The sequence below is a fragment of the Sorex araneus genome, chromosome X (assembly GCF_027595985.1).
Source record: "Sorex araneus isolate mSorAra2 chromosome X, mSorAra2.pri, whole genome shotgun sequence".
Lineage (NCBI taxonomy): Eukaryota > Metazoa > Chordata > Mammalia > Eulipotyphla > Soricidae > Sorex > Sorex araneus.
This window is the reverse complement of record NC_073313.1, coordinates 140,839,024-140,856,140: the sequence shown is the minus strand read 5'-3', so window position 1 is coordinate 140,856,140 and position 17,117 is coordinate 140,839,024. Positions and strand designations below refer to the sequence as shown.

The 17,117-nt window shown below is 42.2% G+C and overlaps 1 protein-coding gene across 5 annotated transcripts in view; it reads left to right on the top strand.

Moving 5' to 3' along the window:
* The window catches only part of TAF1 (TATA-box binding protein associated factor 1), a 77,878-nt gene that overhangs the window by 36,673 nt on the left and 24,088 nt on the right, over window positions 1–17,117 (top strand). For all 5 annotated transcript variants that reach the window (XM_055120890.1, XM_055120888.1, XM_055120889.1 and 2 more), the window contains 8 exons: window positions 3,515–3,726; window positions 6,377–6,485; window positions 7,366–7,464; window positions 7,728–7,905; window positions 9,441–9,508; window positions 11,042–11,164; window positions 11,649–11,741; window positions 11,860–11,944. In XM_055120890.1, coding sequence (XP_054976865.1) covers window positions 3,515–3,726; window positions 6,377–6,485; window positions 7,366–7,464; window positions 7,728–7,905; window positions 9,441–9,508; window positions 11,042–11,164; window positions 11,649–11,741; window positions 11,860–11,944 — 967 coding nt within the window. The remainder of the gene's footprint in view (window positions 1–3,514; window positions 3,727–6,376; window positions 6,486–7,365; window positions 7,465–7,727; window positions 7,906–9,440; window positions 9,509–11,041; window positions 11,165–11,648; window positions 11,742–11,859; window positions 11,945–17,117) is intronic.

The window sequence follows — 17,117 nt, the reverse complement described above, 5'->3', positions numbered from 1 at the left end:
GCCACAGATGTGGCCCAAAAAACAAAAAGAGAGAGCATGCGTATGTGTGAGCTGGAGAGATATAGTACCTCAAGTAAGATTTGTGCTTTATTTGCAGTTGACCTGGATTCAATCCCTGATACCTTATGTGGTCCCCGAGCCCGGTGAGGAGTGATCATTGAGCATAGAGCCAGGAGTAAGCCCTGAATACAGCTGAGTGTTGCCTGAAAGCCAAAATTTTGTGGGCCTCCTAAGCGGATCCCTTAGGGGATCTAGGAGCCAGTCCTGATAGTACTCAGCCAATTACCTGGATCAGATGGTTCAATGCTTGGACTAATGTGTTACTAAGTCTGGCAGTGCTGGGAGCAAGCTTTGGGACCTCCAGGGCCATATCCAGAGTATTTGGTGGCAATACAGTGCCAGGGATCAAACTCAAGCCCTCATGTATTTGAGGCATGCACTCCAGCCTTTTTGTTTTGGTAGGGGTTTTTTTTTTTTTGGTGGTGTGGGGAAGAGTTTGTGAGGCATACCAGGTGATGCTCAGAGTTTACTCCTGGCTTTGTACTCGGGAATTACTCCTGGTGAGCTCCAAAGACCAAATGGAATGACAAGACCGAACCTTGGTCAGCTGCATGCAAAGTAAATACCCTACCTGCGGTGCTGTCTCTCCAGCCCCTACACTCCAGCATATCGAATTGTCTCCATGACCATAATTATTTTATAGGTTCTATCATAGTGGTATTTGGTATTGCACCCCTGGTTAGGGTATGTGACGGGGTCACAATTGGTTTTGCAATTCGTAGTACCAGGGGTCTAGGAATTGTGCTTGGCAGTATGGGACAGTGTTAATGATCATACTCATGATCTCATGCATCTACAAGTGTTCTGCCATTCATCCAAGTCCCCAAGCCCCTAATTTTATTGGCCCCCCTCATTTTATTTATTGGTGGGACTTCTGGACCAGTCCTAATGGTGCTCAGGGACTACTTCTGGCTCTGCTTTGGAATGATGACCCCTGGCAGTGCTCAAGGGACTACTGTATGTGGTGCTGTGGATCCAACGGGTTGGTTGCATGCTAGGCATATACTATCTCTCCAGCACTTAATGTGTCATTTCTATACATGTACTTTGTTCAGTGGCTTCTGGTTGAAAGATGTATAGCAACTAGAGCAAAAGTTTTGAGCTTCAAAAATCCTTTTTTTTGGAAGTAAAAACATTTAATTTGGAGGGTTTTAGGAAGGGAAGAAGGGAAAGAAGGGAGAGATAGAGAGAAACACATTCAAGAAAGAACATAGGTTGGGGCTGGAGAGATAGCACAGCAGGTAGAGCGTTTGCCTTGCACGCAGCCGACCCGGGTTCAAATCCCAGCATCCCATATGGTCCCCTGAGCATGGCCAGGGGTAATTCCTGAGTGCAGAGCCAGGAGTAACCCCTTTGCATCGCCAGGTGTGACCCAAAAAGCAAAAAAAAAAGAAAGAACATAGGTTTCTCTAAAGGTGGAGAGAGAGAACACATCTTGAGGGGAGATGTAGGTGCCACATGTGCTTGGGCATGTGGGCACAAGCAACACATAGGTTTGCACAGTATATGTATTGCTTCAAAAATTCTTAAGTTTTGGGGGCTGGAGAGATAGCACAGCGGGTAGGGCGTTTGCCTTGCACGCGGCCGACCCGGGTTCGATTCCCAGCATCCCATATGGTCCCCTGAGCACGGCCAGGGGTAATTCCTGAGTGCAGAGCCAGGAGTAACCCCTGTGCATTGCCAGGCGTGACCCAAAAAACAAAACAACAAAAAAAAATTCTTAAGTTTCTCATTTCTCTCTGACTTGGTATATGTTTCTCTTTTTCTTTTTTAAATTTTTTTTTATTGAATATAAATGAGATAGACCATTGCAAAGCTGTTCATGATTGGGTTTCAGTCATACAATAATCCAACACCTATCCCTCCACCAGTATACATTTTCCATTACCAGTGTCCTCCATTTCCCTCCCGCTATCCCCCCAACTCCCCCCCACTTCTATGGCAGGCACTATTATTTCGCCCACCTTTTGTGTGTTATGGTTTGCAATATACGTACTAAGAGATCATCGTGTTTGTTCAGGGCTTCAGTATTTTTATTAGGAAGGTGAGTCTGGAGTAGCTTTTTTAACTGGGTGGTAACTTTGGGGTGTGAATGTGACTGCCAAGGCTTCCGGAAGTACAGGGAGGTGGAGGGATGTAGCCTTCCGTGACCTGGAGAAAGCCTGGAGATTTCAGTTACAAAACCTGCGTGCCAGATTATATGTTGGCAGAGTCCATCCTGAGATGGTGGAACCTGGCCGGGGGCATGGCAGCAATTTTGGCTTATGGCAGCCTGGGGCTCTGCTTGTGTGGGCACTGAGATGACCTGTTCCTCTCCAATTTAGCCTAGTCTGTTCAGCCTTGCATTGGTCCAAGATTAACTGTGGCTTTTGATCTCTTTCGAGATTTATTTATGGGTCTCTGAAGCAAAGCCAGTAGAAGAGCTTATACGGTAGCACTGGAGTTGGTTTGTGGGGTGACCACCAGTGATTCCAGACGTATAGGGAAGTGGGGAGGAGGTAGCCCGTCCTGGTTTGTTTGTTTGTTTTTTGCTTTTGGGTCACACCTGGTGATGCTCAGGGATTACTCCTGGCTCTGCACTTAGGAATTGTTCCTGACAGTGCTCAGGGAACTATATGGGATGCTGGGGATAGAACCCAGGTCAGCCGCATGCAAGGCAGACACCCTACCTGCTGTACTATTGCTCCAGCCCTGTGGTAGCCCATCCTGAACCCAAGAAAGCCTAGAGATTTCATTCACAAAACCCGAGTATCTAAATGTTCAGCAAGTTAATGTCTCAGTGAGGTCCGTCCTGTGATGGTGGAGTCTGGCTGGGGGCATGGCGGCGATTTTGGATTATGGGAGCAAGTGGCTGCCATGTGCTCTGCTTAGGCAGGCACCACGCTACTCTGCACCCCTCTTATTTACCCTGGTCTGTTCAGCCTTTTATGGGTCTGAGATTAACTGCAGCTTTTAATCTCTTTTGAGATTTATTTATGGGTCTCTGAAGTAAGGCTGATAAATGAACTTGTGTAGCTGAGCTGGAAGTGGTTTGTTGGTGTGACGCTCACATACCTAACTTTTGGCCATTTAATTTCTGCGGAAACGTGATCTCAAGTAGTTGGGGTCCAGCCAGAGGCACATTGGCAACTTTTGGGAATAGGGAATCCTGAAGGCACCATCAGGCTGCTGATGCACTCGTCCCACAGGTGTAGATTGACCTGCTGGCCGCACTGCACCCCCTGTATTTATCTTTTTCTTCACCTTTTTGTGTTCTGACTCACAGCAAGTGGTTCTTGTGGGCTCCCAGCATTGCTGGGAGAATGTGCAGTACAAGCAATTGAACCCAGGCCTTCCACATGCAACACAAGCTGTAACCCCTGAGCCAACTCTCTGCCCTCTATGGATACCTTAATTGTACCTATTGTCATACAGCCTACTTAGTTTTGACATGGTGGTTCTTTGCCTCTTGCAGCTGAAATGTGGAGCTTGTGGTGCCATTGGGCACATGAGGACAAACAAATTCTGCCCCCTCTATTATCAAACAAATGCTCCACCGTCCAACCCTGTTGCCATGACCGAGGAGCAGGAGGAGGAGTTGGAAAAGACGGTGATTCATAACGATAATGAAGAGCTTATCAAGGTTGAAGGGACCAAAATTGTCTTGGGGAAACAGCTCATTGAGAGGTAAGTAATAGCAGGCAGAAAATAAGGGTGAGCTCTTGGAGTTTGGTGATACCAAGGGGTGGCAGAGGTGCATGTGATGTTTTGTTCTCTGAAGTATAATTTGGGGGTTTAATGTTAATGACTTTTCCTCAGTAAATATTGCCAGAAATTAAAATTACAGTGTTTGGTAAAAACTTTATTGGCAGCTCCATGCTGCCTAACACTTCTGATTTATTTTTTTAAATTTTATTAGTTTGGGGTCTATACTCATCTGTGTTGTGGGATTTCTGCACTCAGAGCACTCCTGGCAGATCGAACCCAGGCAAGCAGCATGCAAGGCAAGCGCCTTAGCCGCTGTACTATCTCTCTGACCCCGTAAGACTTTTAATACTATGTTGAATAGTTATGGTGGTAATGCTCACCTTGTTCCTCATCTTACAGGTGAAAGTTTTAAGTTTCACACCGGGAATATGGTGCTAACTGCAACAGGTCCATTGATTTAGAAGCCCACTAGGAGATTGGGAATGTGACTCTGTGATAAAGCATTTAGCTCACATGTATGAAGCTCTAGATTTGATTCCTAGCACCAGAAAAAAAATAAATTGTGTTTTTTTTTGGGGGTCACACCTGGCCATGCACAGGGGTTACTCCTGGCTTTGCACTCAGGAATTACTCCTGGCGGTGCTCAGGGGACTATATGGGATGCTGAGAATCGAACCAGGTTGGCCATGTGCAAGGCAAATGCCCTACCTGCTGTGCTATCGCTCCAGCTGAAAAAAAAAAAAGTAAATTGTAAAAAGAAAATGTGTCTTGAATCTCCTACAGTGAAAAGGGGCGGAGGGACGTAGGTGGACCTTTAATGTTGAGAGAAATCCAAATTAGTTGTTCATTTCATGCCAGTTTTTAATTTCTGTATTTCACCGCATCCACATTTTATTCTTTTTTGTTTGTTTTGGGACCACACCTGGCTGTTCTATGGGCTTACTCCTGGCTCTGTGCCCAGGGATTATTCCTGGCAGGCTCAAGGGGCCATGTGTGGTGCTGGAGATTGAACCTGGGTTGATTGTTTGCAAGTCAAGCACCCTATCTGCTGAAATAGCACTCCAAGTCCCTGCGGTTTTAATTTTATTTATATATTTTTTATTTTTGTTTTGGGGCCACACCCAGTGTTGCTCACCCTTACTCCTGGCTCTGGGCTCTGGGATCACTCCTGGCAGAGCTCAGAGTACCATATGTTGTGCTGGGAATCAGTCGTGGGTCAGCCACACACAAGGCCAGTGTCCTACTCAATGTACTATCTCTTCAGCCCCATCATCTCCAAATTTTGAATGTGTATGTAGGAGTATTCCGTGCATCCTAAGCACACACCAAAGACAGTAATAAGTGATTTTTTTCTTTTTTTTTGCTTTTTGGGTCACACCCAGTGATGCACAGGTGTTACTCCTGGTTCTGCACTCAGGAATTACTCCTGGCAGTGCTGGGGAGACCATATGAGATGCTGGGGATCGAACCTGGGTTGGCCACATGCAAAGCAAACGTCTGCCCACTGTACTATTGCTCTGGCCCTATTATTTTCTTATTTTTGGGCCACAGCCAGTAGTGCTCAGGGATCACTCCTGATGGGGCTTGGGGGCCATATGTGGTGCTAGAAATCAAACCTGGCTTGGGTTCGTGCAAGGAAAACATGTCTTATCCTTTGAATTCTCTCTCTAGTCCTAATTAAGGATTTTTAAAGTAATGCTGATGCAAATTAAAAAGTTTCACATAATGTTCACAACCCACTCTTTTTATCAGAAATATTTGCCATTTTTTGTGGGGTAGGGGGCACACCCAACAGTGCTCAGGGGTTTTTCCTGGCTCTGTGCTCAGAAATTACTCCTGGTGGTTCTTGGGGGACTATATGGGAGGCTGGGATTGGAACCTGGTTGGCTCCAGGCAAGGCTCTACCTGCTATACCAGCAATGGTTCCCCAAAATAGTTTTGGCATAAAATTTGCAAATTATGCAGTTTTTACTTGTTTTCATGTTGTTATTAGTTTTTCAGTGGTGGAGGCCACTCCAGGGTGGTGGTTTTCTAGCACCCATGCATTACCAAGCATCAGACCCAGGACCTCACTCATGCAAGGCATATGTTCTACTTGAGCCACACCCCTTGCTCTCTTATTTCCATTCTCAATCACCTAATTTTCCTAGACCTTTAGCTGCAAAATGTAATGTTGAACTGGAAGAAGTCTTGAAATTCCTGTAGCCTAATTCTCTTAGAGTCCAAATGAGAAACTCATTTGGTGAGTTTCACCAAATGAGGTGAAATTGTGGCTTGCCTTGTTCTTTTATTTATCTGGCAGTCCTATGACACCTTGCCTGATCTGAGCCTTGGAATGTAGGTATCTGGCATTTGGCTGCAGTTTTGTTTTTTTTAAAGGAAAAGAATTTTATTTAGATATCATGAGGAGGGGGCAGAACCTGGGCTTCTCTAGAGGCCGAGAGAACTAAGGACACATTTCAAGTGTAGATGCGGGCCACCCCTCAAAATGGGGAGGTGCACTACTTGCCTTTGGACACTTTTCCTCCTTTGACTCATGCTCAGATACTTAGAACTTTTCATTGTAGTTGCCTTTTTCTTTTCCTCGAAACTAGACATGAATTGTGTTCTATGACTTTGTTGATTCCAGTGCAGATGAGGTTCGTAGAAAATCTCTGGTTCTCAAGTTCCCTAAACAGCAACTTCCTCCCAAGAAGAAACGTCGAGTTGGAACCACTGTTCACTGTGACTATTTGAATGTGAGTATCTGTGTTGTATTTTTCTAATTAGATGGGATTCTCAGTGATTCCCCTAGATTCTCTTCTAGGGGAAGAGATTCTCTAGGCCATAGCTTCTTTTTGTTTGTTTCTGTGTTTTTATTGTTAGTTTTGGTGTTGGGCCATACCTGGTGGTGCTCAGATCTTACTTCTAGCTCTGTGCCTAGGGATCACTCCAGGCAGGCCTGGGGAACTATACGGGAAGCCAGAGATCAAACCCAGGTCACCTGCTGTACTTTATGTCTTCAGCCACAAGCCATAGCTTCTTACATTTTTTCCATTCATTTTTTTCTTTAGTCAGAAATTTTTTACATAACCTCAGGTACATAGGCATACAAGTCAACATTTTCTGAAAATCATAAGGAAATTATTTTTGAACAAATTGTTAAGATTTTTGTGTCCTCCCTCTTCAGTTAACACACTCCATATAGGGTTATGACCTACAGTTTAAGAAGTTAGGCTTACTGCCGGGAGTAACCCCTCAGCACAGCTATGTGTAACTCCCCCGCCCCGCAAAAAAATAACCTATGCCCTAAGCCATGACTCCAGTATAGCCTTAGATTCTTCTTTTGGCCTTACCCTGGAAATTATGTGCTGTTCACTAGAAGATTTTTCTATTTAGAAAGTATTTTAAAATTTATTTTTAGTGGGGAAAAGGCCCACATCCAGCAGTGCTCAGAGACCACTCAAGGCAGAGCTTGGGGGACTTTGCTATGCCAGGGAACATTCCAGGGGCTCTCACATGCAGTTTACATTCTAGCAGTTTGAGCCATCTCTATAGCCATAAAAAGTATTTTTCTAATTGGTTGGGGTGCTGGGGATTGAACCCAGAGCAGCATTCTGATTTCTTGTTCATCCTTAGAGACCTCATAAGTCCATCCACCGGCGCCGGACAGATCCCATGGTGACACTGTCATCCATTTTGGAATCTATCATCAACGACATGAGAGATCTTCCAAATGTGAGTGCCTTTGTATTCGTGTCTAAGTAGGGATGGCGAATTCTTTTGGAATTTCAGATAGCAGGTAATAGAGTATAGTCCTGTGTACCTCAAACTCTTCATTTTGGATTTAGGGTGTTTTTTAAAATAGCTTAGTAGAAGACACAAACTTGCTCTATCTAGAAAGGATTATTTATGAGTTGATGGCCAAATACACAGGTAAGATATATGAGAGAACCTTCAAGAATTGGCTCTGGCATGAATGGTGTATCTTCTTTGTACAGACATATCCTTTCCACACGCCGGTCAATGCAAAGGTTGTAAAGGACTACTACAAAATCATCACTCGGCCAATGGACTTACAAACACTCCGAGAAAATGTGCGGAAACGCCTTTATCCATCTCGGGAAGAGTTTAGAGAACATTTGGAACTAATTGTGAAAAATAGTGCAACCTACAATGGTAAGAACCACCTGTTCTTGAGTGCAAAGGCTGATCCTTATGTACGTTGTCATTCTGAACTTAAGATTACACTGAAAGGATTTGCAATATATTACTGGCTTTGGGAACTATGCAAATGTGTTAGTACAACATTGGTTCTTTTTGTTTAGTCATTTAATATTGGTTCTTTTTTTATTACTGCCTACTTTTTTGTTGTATCTTATGGACAATTTGTATTCAGTCTGTTGAAATGAGACAGTTGCATGGGATATAATAGAAGAAGGGAGCCTAGGTAAATTCTAGAAGAGAGGCATTCATTATGGGTAGGACCTGTGCAGAATAGATGCTTGTGACAGTATTTGCTGTCTGTGACATCTTTGATTTTATCTATGAATCTATTATAAAGACTATTATTTTTATGTCTGCTTTGCTTAAAAGATAAAGGGAAAAATCTGTTTTCTGAGCCTTAAAAAGGAAGCTTTCTCGTGTAAACGATGAAGTTTTTAGTTTACACTTGTATCCCTGAGCACATTAAACCCAATAAATGTAGGAATTAAGTGTACATATAGACTTAAGAATCATAACTGTGCCACTTACTAATTGAATTATATCAAAAGTTATTTAACCTCTCATAAATTCAGGTTCTCATCTGTAAACATTGGTCAACAGTAGTGCTTAGATTTTAAGGATTTGTACAAGGAGCTCTGGTCCAGGTCTTAGTTCTTTCTTTCTTTTTTGGCTTTTTGGGTCACACCCGTTTGCTTAGGGGTTACTCCTGGCTCTGTACTCAGAATTACTCTTGGCAGTGCTCAGGGAACCATATGGGATGCTGGGATCGAACCCTGGTTGGCCACATGCAAGGCAAATGCCCTACCCGCTGTATTATCGCTCCTCCCTCACCCAGGTCTTACTTCAAGTCACTAATTCCTCTATCTACTTCAGACTCCTCCCACACTCAACATTATTTTCCACTCAGTGTCTTATGCCATTTCTTCATGCCTTTGTAGAACTCTCTGCCTGGTATGGTCTTCCCTTTCAGTGATGAACTTGCATTAATATTTCTGGATCAAATCATTACAACTCTTTATAAAGACTTAATCATATAGCCCCAAGCAATAAATTTTCTATCCTCTGTGTACCCCCAACACAATTTTATCAACTTTTATAATAGTTATTGTGTCACTTATATTTATCATTCCCTGCTTCTTCCCAACCTAGAGATACTACATCTTACTGTTTTTATTTGCTGGAGCATAGCCTAGCAAAGTGCTAAACACATATGAAGGAAGAGTAAGTTTGTTAGCCCTAAATGCCATTCATATTGAAAAGATGATTATTTTTTCAGTGGTACCATATACATAGAAAAATAATAGTTTAAATGTGTTTATATTTTGTGTCTGCTGTGTGTTAGGTACTGGAAAATATTGATAAAACTGCTTATCCTAGTAGAAATCTGGTACCTGGCATAACTTAGGTTTTTGAGTAAGTGTGTTAAAAGTAGAGAGATATTGGCAGCTTTTGTCTCTATTTTTTGTTGTTGTTTCTCTGTAATTTAGGCCCGAAGCACTCATTAACACAGATCTCTCAATCCATGCTGGATCTCTGTGATGAAAAACTCAAAGAGGTGAGGCATTTAAAATAAGAGAAAGGCAGTGGAATTTGAAGTAGCAGATAGCAGAGTTAAGGAAGTAGGGAATGTAATATGATGAGGAATAGAGAAGTGACTTTGTATTGTCTGTAAGGCAATGTAGAAATCACATAGACCAATCTCTTCCTTTCGTTGTTGGGAAAATTAAGGTCCATTAGAAGAAAACAACCAACCCTGGGCATCAGTGACTAATAGGATCAAGATTAAAATCTAGAACCCACTTTACTCTTTAGAAATGCCTAAGGAAACTGAAATCATAGGAAGTCAGCTGGGGCTAAAGAGATTGTATATCGACAGGGAAGAATTTTAATTTAATTTTGGGTCTTTACTAGTGCTAGGAGCCACCAAGATTGGACCTTGCGGTGCTTCAGAAGGATTATGTTTCTGGATATTGAACCTGGGGCCCTTTGTATGCGAGATATGTGCTCTGACCCTTTGAGCTATCTTCCCCAGTCTTGATTTTTTTGTGGTTGTTTTGGGACCACATTCATCAGTGCTTGGGGTCACTCCTAGTAGTGCTCAGGGTACCAAGTTGTGCCAGAGATGGCATGGAAATGGGTCTCCTGCATGGAAAGTATCTACTCAGCCTGTTGAACTATCTCTCTGGCTCCAAACTTTTAATTACTAAAATGTAATCTATATTTTTTATTTTATTAATCTAGATGGACTGGAGCGATAGCACAGCAGGTAGGGGGTTTGCCTTGCATGTGGCCGACCCAGGTTTGATTCCTCCGTCCCTCCCCCTTGGAGAGCCCGGCAAACTACCGAGAGTATCTGCCCACATGGCAGAGCCTGGCAAGCTACCCATGGCATATTCGATATGCCAAAAACAGTAACACCAAGTCTCACAATGGAGATGTTACTGGTGCCCACTAGCGCAAATCAATGAACAGTGGGACGTCAATGCACTATCTAGATGAATCATCTCCTTAACCTAAAAATGTAGTGCCTTGCATAAATGTGATGATGATGATGATTATGATGATGATGATGATGTTGGTGTAGACATTTCCTTTTGGAGGGGGGCACACCCAGCAGTGCTTAAGGCTTACTGCTGTATCGGTGTTTGGGGGACCATATGCGGTGCCAGGGATCAAACCCAGGTCAGTTGTGCAAGCCAAGTTCCCTACCTCCTTTAGTGTCTCTCCATACCAGTGTAGGTATTCCTGAAAGGGCCTTCTTTTAGGTAGCCAATCTCAACTTGACTAGTGGAGAATTGTAAAGTTAATCCATGTAAGATGCCACTATATACCCTTCAGAAAGATTAAAATTAAAGTCTTTATATGGACAATTTACCTGGAGCAAGTTGACAGTTTAGTTAGATTTTATGGAGCAAGGACAATAAGTAAACCTGAATTATCCTTAACTTTCCTATGGTGATCAGTTCTCAGGGAAACCTCTGCCTTTCTTTCATTTTTACTTGGGAAGGGAGTATCAATAATTCAACCCAGATCTAAGACATGCAAGAAATTCACTCAACATTTGTTTGCATCCTTTGTTTGATTTCAGAAAGAAGATAAATTGGCTCGTTTGGAGAAAGCTATCAACCCCTTATTGGATGATGATGACCAAGTGGCATTTTCTTTCATTCTAGACAACATTGTCACCCAGAAAATGATGGCAGTTCCAGATGTAAGTGGTCTCTTTGCTAGATATTGAGAAGGTAGTACCAAAGAAGGAAAAGAACATATGACAAATGTGTGTGTGTGTCTGGAACGTGGCATTTGCTGTCAATTCAGACTGGTTCTATGATTGGAGGGCAGGCACGCCCTGCATGCTCAAAGGTTACTCCTGGGTTTGCACTTAGGAATTACTCTTGGTGGTGCTTGAGGGACCATATGGGGATGCCTAGGATTGAATGTGGGTCCTGGTCAGCTGCATTCAAGGCATTACCTGCTGTACTATTTCTCCATCCCCTAGACAGGGTTTCTTACCCTACCATGGCATAAGAACTCTTAAGTTTGTGAATTCCTTACATTATATGCAAAGTTTTGTCTTCTTGGGAAAAATATCTAGCTTTTGTCAGAATCTTGAAATACTTGTGACCCAACAAAGGCTGAAAATCTGGGGTATAAATAGTCTCTCTGATTTAACTTTTCATACTTAATTTTTACAGTCATGGCCATTTCATCACCCAGTTAATAAGAAGTTTGTTCCAGATTATTATAAAGTTATTGTCAGTCCAATGGATTTAGAGACTATACGTAAGGTAAGTGATTTGTTCTAAAATAGGTTTTTGATCTAAAATTCGTTTTTGGAATCAAATAACAGTATGTGTATTTGAGTCAATTAATCAGTTAATTTAATTGATTTTTTTAAAATCACAGAATATCTCCAAGCACAAGTATCAGAGTCGGGAGAGCTTCCTAGATGATGTCAATTTAATTCTAGCGAATAGTGTTAAATATAATGGCAAGTACCCATCTTTTTTCTTTAATTTTTATTTAATACAACATTGTTAAATTTTAATAAGTTAGCATGATTAAACTTTTAGTGCATAAAAGCTTCCTTGGGCAGTGACAATCATCAGAATCATCCAAGTGGCTTATTTTGCCTTTTTAAGCAAGAACATGGGGTATATATTTTGTACTATTTGCAAGTAAGTTTATGATGAAAATTCAGTGTTACTTTTTGGTTTTTGGTTTGGGACACTCCCAGCAGTGAATTCAAAAGATCACTCCTGGCAGGCTCGGGGAACCATAACTGGTGCTGGGGATTGAACCTCAGTTGGCCACATAGAAGGCAAGCATGTTACCAGCTGCACTATCGCTCTGGTCCAGTGTACCTTTTTTTTTCTTTTTGGGTCACACCTGGTGATGCTCAGGGCTTACTCCTGGCTTTGCACTCAGGAATCACTCCTGGCAGTGCTCGGGGGACCATATGGGATGCTAGAAATCGAATCCAGGTCGGTCGCATGCAAGGCAAACTCCCTACCCTCTGTGCTATCTCTCCAGCCCCCAGTGTACCTTTTTAAAATTTATTTTGGGGTTAGACCAGGTGGTGCTTGGGCTATTTTCACTGGTGCTCTAGGGATCAATACGTGTCAGGCATCAAACCTGAGCTTCCCACATACAAGGCATGTGCCCTAACTCTTTGAGCTATCTCTCTGGTCCTGTTTTTCCATCTTTGTAGACTTTGAAAAAAGCACAGAAATATGAAATATGGATATATTTTAGCCATTACTGCTTTCCATGAGGTGTGAAAAGTCATCAATTCCCCAGGCCCTTTGGAGCTTAGGGAAATGTGTCACATAGACCATGATAAGCTTCTCCAGAGAATGAAATTTTTGCTCAGTGCATGATAAACAGATTATATGGTAAATTCTAAGCTACCCACTTCAAATAGGAAGGGCTGTCTTCCAAGTAATCCACAATCCAGTTGATGGTATAATAGGCACTATAGGAGCAGGAGCATCTTTGGGGGTTTTTTGATGGGAGTGGTTAGACAGAAACAATCCTAAAGATCTTACGACCCATATATTGTGATTCAGAGTTCTTGTTTGTTTTGTATGTATGCGTGTAATTCAGAGTTCTTAACCTAATTCCAAGTAGGAGGACACTGAAGAAATTCTATCACTGTCACTGTCACCCCGTTGCTCATCAATTTGTTCAAGCGGGCACCAGTAGCATCTCTCATTGTGAGACTTATTGTGAGTGTTTTTGGCATATCCAATACGCCACGGGTAGCTTGCCAGGCTCTGCTGTGTGGGCGCGATACTCTCGGTAGCTTGCCGGGCTCTCCGAGAGGGATGGTGGAATCTAACATGGGTCAGCCGCATGCAAGGCGAACACCCTACCGCTGTGCTATCGCTCCAGCCCTTAAGCAAAGAAATATTTATCCTCTGTGACTCCTTCAGCAAAAGAGAGGATTTTTTCAGTTGTAGTGTTCTATGGGGATTGGATGCCTTTTTTGTGTTTCATGCACACATGTAGCTGCAATATAGCTGGAAATTACTTGCAGTACCAGTGATCATAGACATAGAGCCTTCAGGATCACGCTTTCTCACATGTGTTATACAGGGGATTTGAACTCGTGACTGTATACTTTTAAGTTGGGCACTCTGAGCCACTGTGTTATTCCTCCAAGCCCCTCAATTTTTGGTGGTTTTATTTGGGGGCCCCACCTAGTGGTGCTCAGTTCTTATTCCTGGCTCTATGCTTCGGCTCTCTGCTTCAGGGGCCGCAGACAGTGCTTGGGGGGAGTATATGTGGTCCCAGGAATCAAATCCGAATCATCTGCATGCAAGACAAACTCCTTAACCTGTGTGTTATCTATCTGGCACCAACCCTCTCAGCTCTTCCATGTTTTTCTTTGTCTTTTGTTTTTGCTGTGCTGGAGGTTGAACACAGGTATCATGCCTTTAAGTTATCATTGAACCATGTTCTTGCCCCCCTCAAATCTTGGTTAAAACAGAACAACTAGCCTTATTGGACTAGTCTTCCCACTGAACAAAAAACTGGACTGGAAAGTGTTCAAGTGCTAGTATTTTCATTTTGTTTTTCTGATAGAAATGTCACTTTATATAGTTATAATTTTTATCAGTCCTTATCTTTTGATTTCTGTTCTCAGTGTAATGACTTTGTAAGTTATTGGTATTACATTTTCTTCTACTATAATTTAAATGTTTGTTTGTTGGGGACACACCCGGCAATGCTCAGGGCTTACTCCTGGCTCTGCACTCAGGGATCACTCCTGGCAAGGCAAATGCCCTACCCACTGTACTATCACTCTGGCCCCAAATATTTGAGTGTTTATTATTTGGGTGGCTTTTGGGTTTTTTGGGGGTTTGGGTTTTTTTTTTTGTTTGCTTTTGAATTTGGGGGCCACATCCAGCAGCGCTTGGGGCTTACTTCTGACTCTGTTTCAAGAGACCATATAGATAACCTTTCAATATCTGTATTACAAACCGTAATGCCTAAAGTGAGAAAGAAAGAGAAAGAGAGATAAAATAGAGGTGCCTGCCATAGAGGCAGGTAGGGGTTGGGGGTGATGGGAGGGAAACTGGGGACACTGGGTGCTGGGAAATTACACTGATAGATGGATGGATGGGTGTTGGAACATTGAATGACTGAAACCCAATTATGAGCAGGTTTATAATGCTCTATCTCATGGTGAGTCAATAAAAATTTATTTTAAAAAATATAATGTTTAATTTTAAGAAATGTGAAAATTTAAAACGAGAGAGAGAGACCCTGTATATGGTTCATGGAATCACTGGTATCAGCTGCTTCCAAGGCAAGCACCTTACCCCTGAACTAGCTCTCCATTCCAATTTTTAAAAGTAGAATTAAGGTAAAGTTGAGGAGAATGTATAACATAATTTCTCTTCAAATGGTTAATTAACATGTCCATGTCCTATTTGTGGAAATTCATTTAGCCTAATTTTTTACCAATTGGAATGCTGTCTTTAAAACAATTTTAGGGACTGGGGAGATGGCACGGGGGTTAAGGCATTTTCCTTGCATACAGCAGACCATGGTTTGATCCTCAGCACTACTTATTGTTTCCTAAGCACCACCAGGGGTATCACTGAGCATCAGAAGGTTGGGCCAAAAACTCAAGGTAAAAAGAAAAAAATCTATTTGGGCCACACCCAGCTGTGCTCAGAGAACCATTAGGTGCTGGAATTGAGGCATTCAACACTTCTCTACAGCCCTTTAGTCAATACTATGTTTGTCATAAACTAGATTTGTGCAGATTCTTAAACCTGTTTTTTCTTGTTTTACTGTTTGTGTAATGTATATTATCATCAGATAATAGCACTTGGTCGTCACCTAAAATCACTTTATGATTCTTCTTGTGGGGTAAAAGTGTTTTATTGAGGAAGGATGTTAATGCTAAAAAGAGATTGTGAGATTCTCCAGAGAGATGAAAGGCCAAAGAGGAAAAGAGATTGTGTACCTGGCATTGAAATGCAGGTGACCCCAGAGTGCTACAACTATAATTTTTATTTTGGAAACCCAGTTGTCACTGTCACTGTCATCCCGTTGCTTATCAATTTGCTCGAGCGGGCACCAGTAACGTCTCCATTGTGAGACTTCTTACGGGTAGGGTGCTTGCCTTGCACGCAGCCGACCCAGGTTCGATTCCTCTGTCCCTCTCGGAGAGCCCAGCAAGCTACTGAGAGTATCTAGCCCGCACGGCAGAGCCTGGAAAGCTACCCGTGGCGTATTCAATATGCCAAAACCAGTAACAAGTCTCACAGTGGAAACCCAGCTATTCTAGATTAATTCTAGGGTCATTTTTCATAAAAACCTAACATATTTCCAAATGAATGACAATCAAATTTCATTAGGAGTGAAGGCATATCTCGTTAAAAATTATATTTCTTCATGTAGGAGCTTCAATTCTGGTTGGGTTTTGTTTTTGTTTTGGAACCACACCTAGCATTGCTTAGGGTCCTCTCTCTGTACTTAGATGACCATTCCTGGTGGGGCTTGGGACCATATGTGTTCTCAGGATCAAACCTAGTTCAGCCATGCGCAAGGCAAGAACCCTACCCTCTGTACCATATCTCTGGCACTAGTTGCATCTTTTTATGTCTTCAATAATGACTTTTCTTTGTATTATTTGTAGGTCTCCTGTAATTTGTTCTTAAATATTTTATAATTATTATTATTGTTGATTATTTTTAATTTTACCAAAAAAAATTGTTTGTGGCCTGGAATCAGTCAGGCCTGCACAAATACAAGGCATAAACTCTTGTCTGTGAGCCACATTCCTGCCCTAGTTTTTATTTCTTGGACCACACCTGGCTGTATATAGGACTAACTCCCAGTTCTGTGCTCAGGGGTCATGTCTGGTGGATTTGGGGGGGACCATATGTGGTGTTAGGATTGAACCCAGGTCAGCTGTATGCAAGGCAAGTCCTTAACTACTGTAATGTCTCTCTGGACCATTAACCATATTTATTTTTTATCCATTCCCTGGCTTGTCCTAATGGTATTTCCTGGGATGATACTAGAACCTGTTGGTTCTCATAATTCTCTGGAGACACCAGGGCCACATCTTGGCAAGTTTCGGGGTGGGGGGCATACAATTTTGGCGATAAAACTCAGGATTCCCTTGTAAAGGATAACATGTGCTCTGCCACTTGAGCTATCTCCCTAATGTATACAAGGCGGTTTTAAAATTTGGGGGCTGTTATACTTGTGCTCTTTTCCCCCTAACTGGTTTAAATCAGTTTGAAGAATCTGAATGGATGGTTTGCTATGTCCATAGGTAAATATAATACTTAAAGTATTTATACTGGTTTCTTAAGTATTTTATGAGACTACTCTAAATTTGACTATGAATTAATGTGTGTGGTTTTTTTAATTTTAAGACTGATTCTCCATTGATTGGGGCCAAGATATAGGTTCCTTTATAAATATTCACTTAAATTGCTTATTAGTAGTACAATCAAACAATATGCATAGAATACCGTTTTGTGTCTGGCCATTTTTTTTGTATGAAGCAATATAGTTTTTATTGAAAATTATTTAGAAAAATGTCAGGGATGGGGTTAGAGCCAGAGTACATTGGTAGGGCATTTGCTTTTATGCAGCCAACCCAGGTTCAATCCTTGGCACCCTGTAGGGTCCTC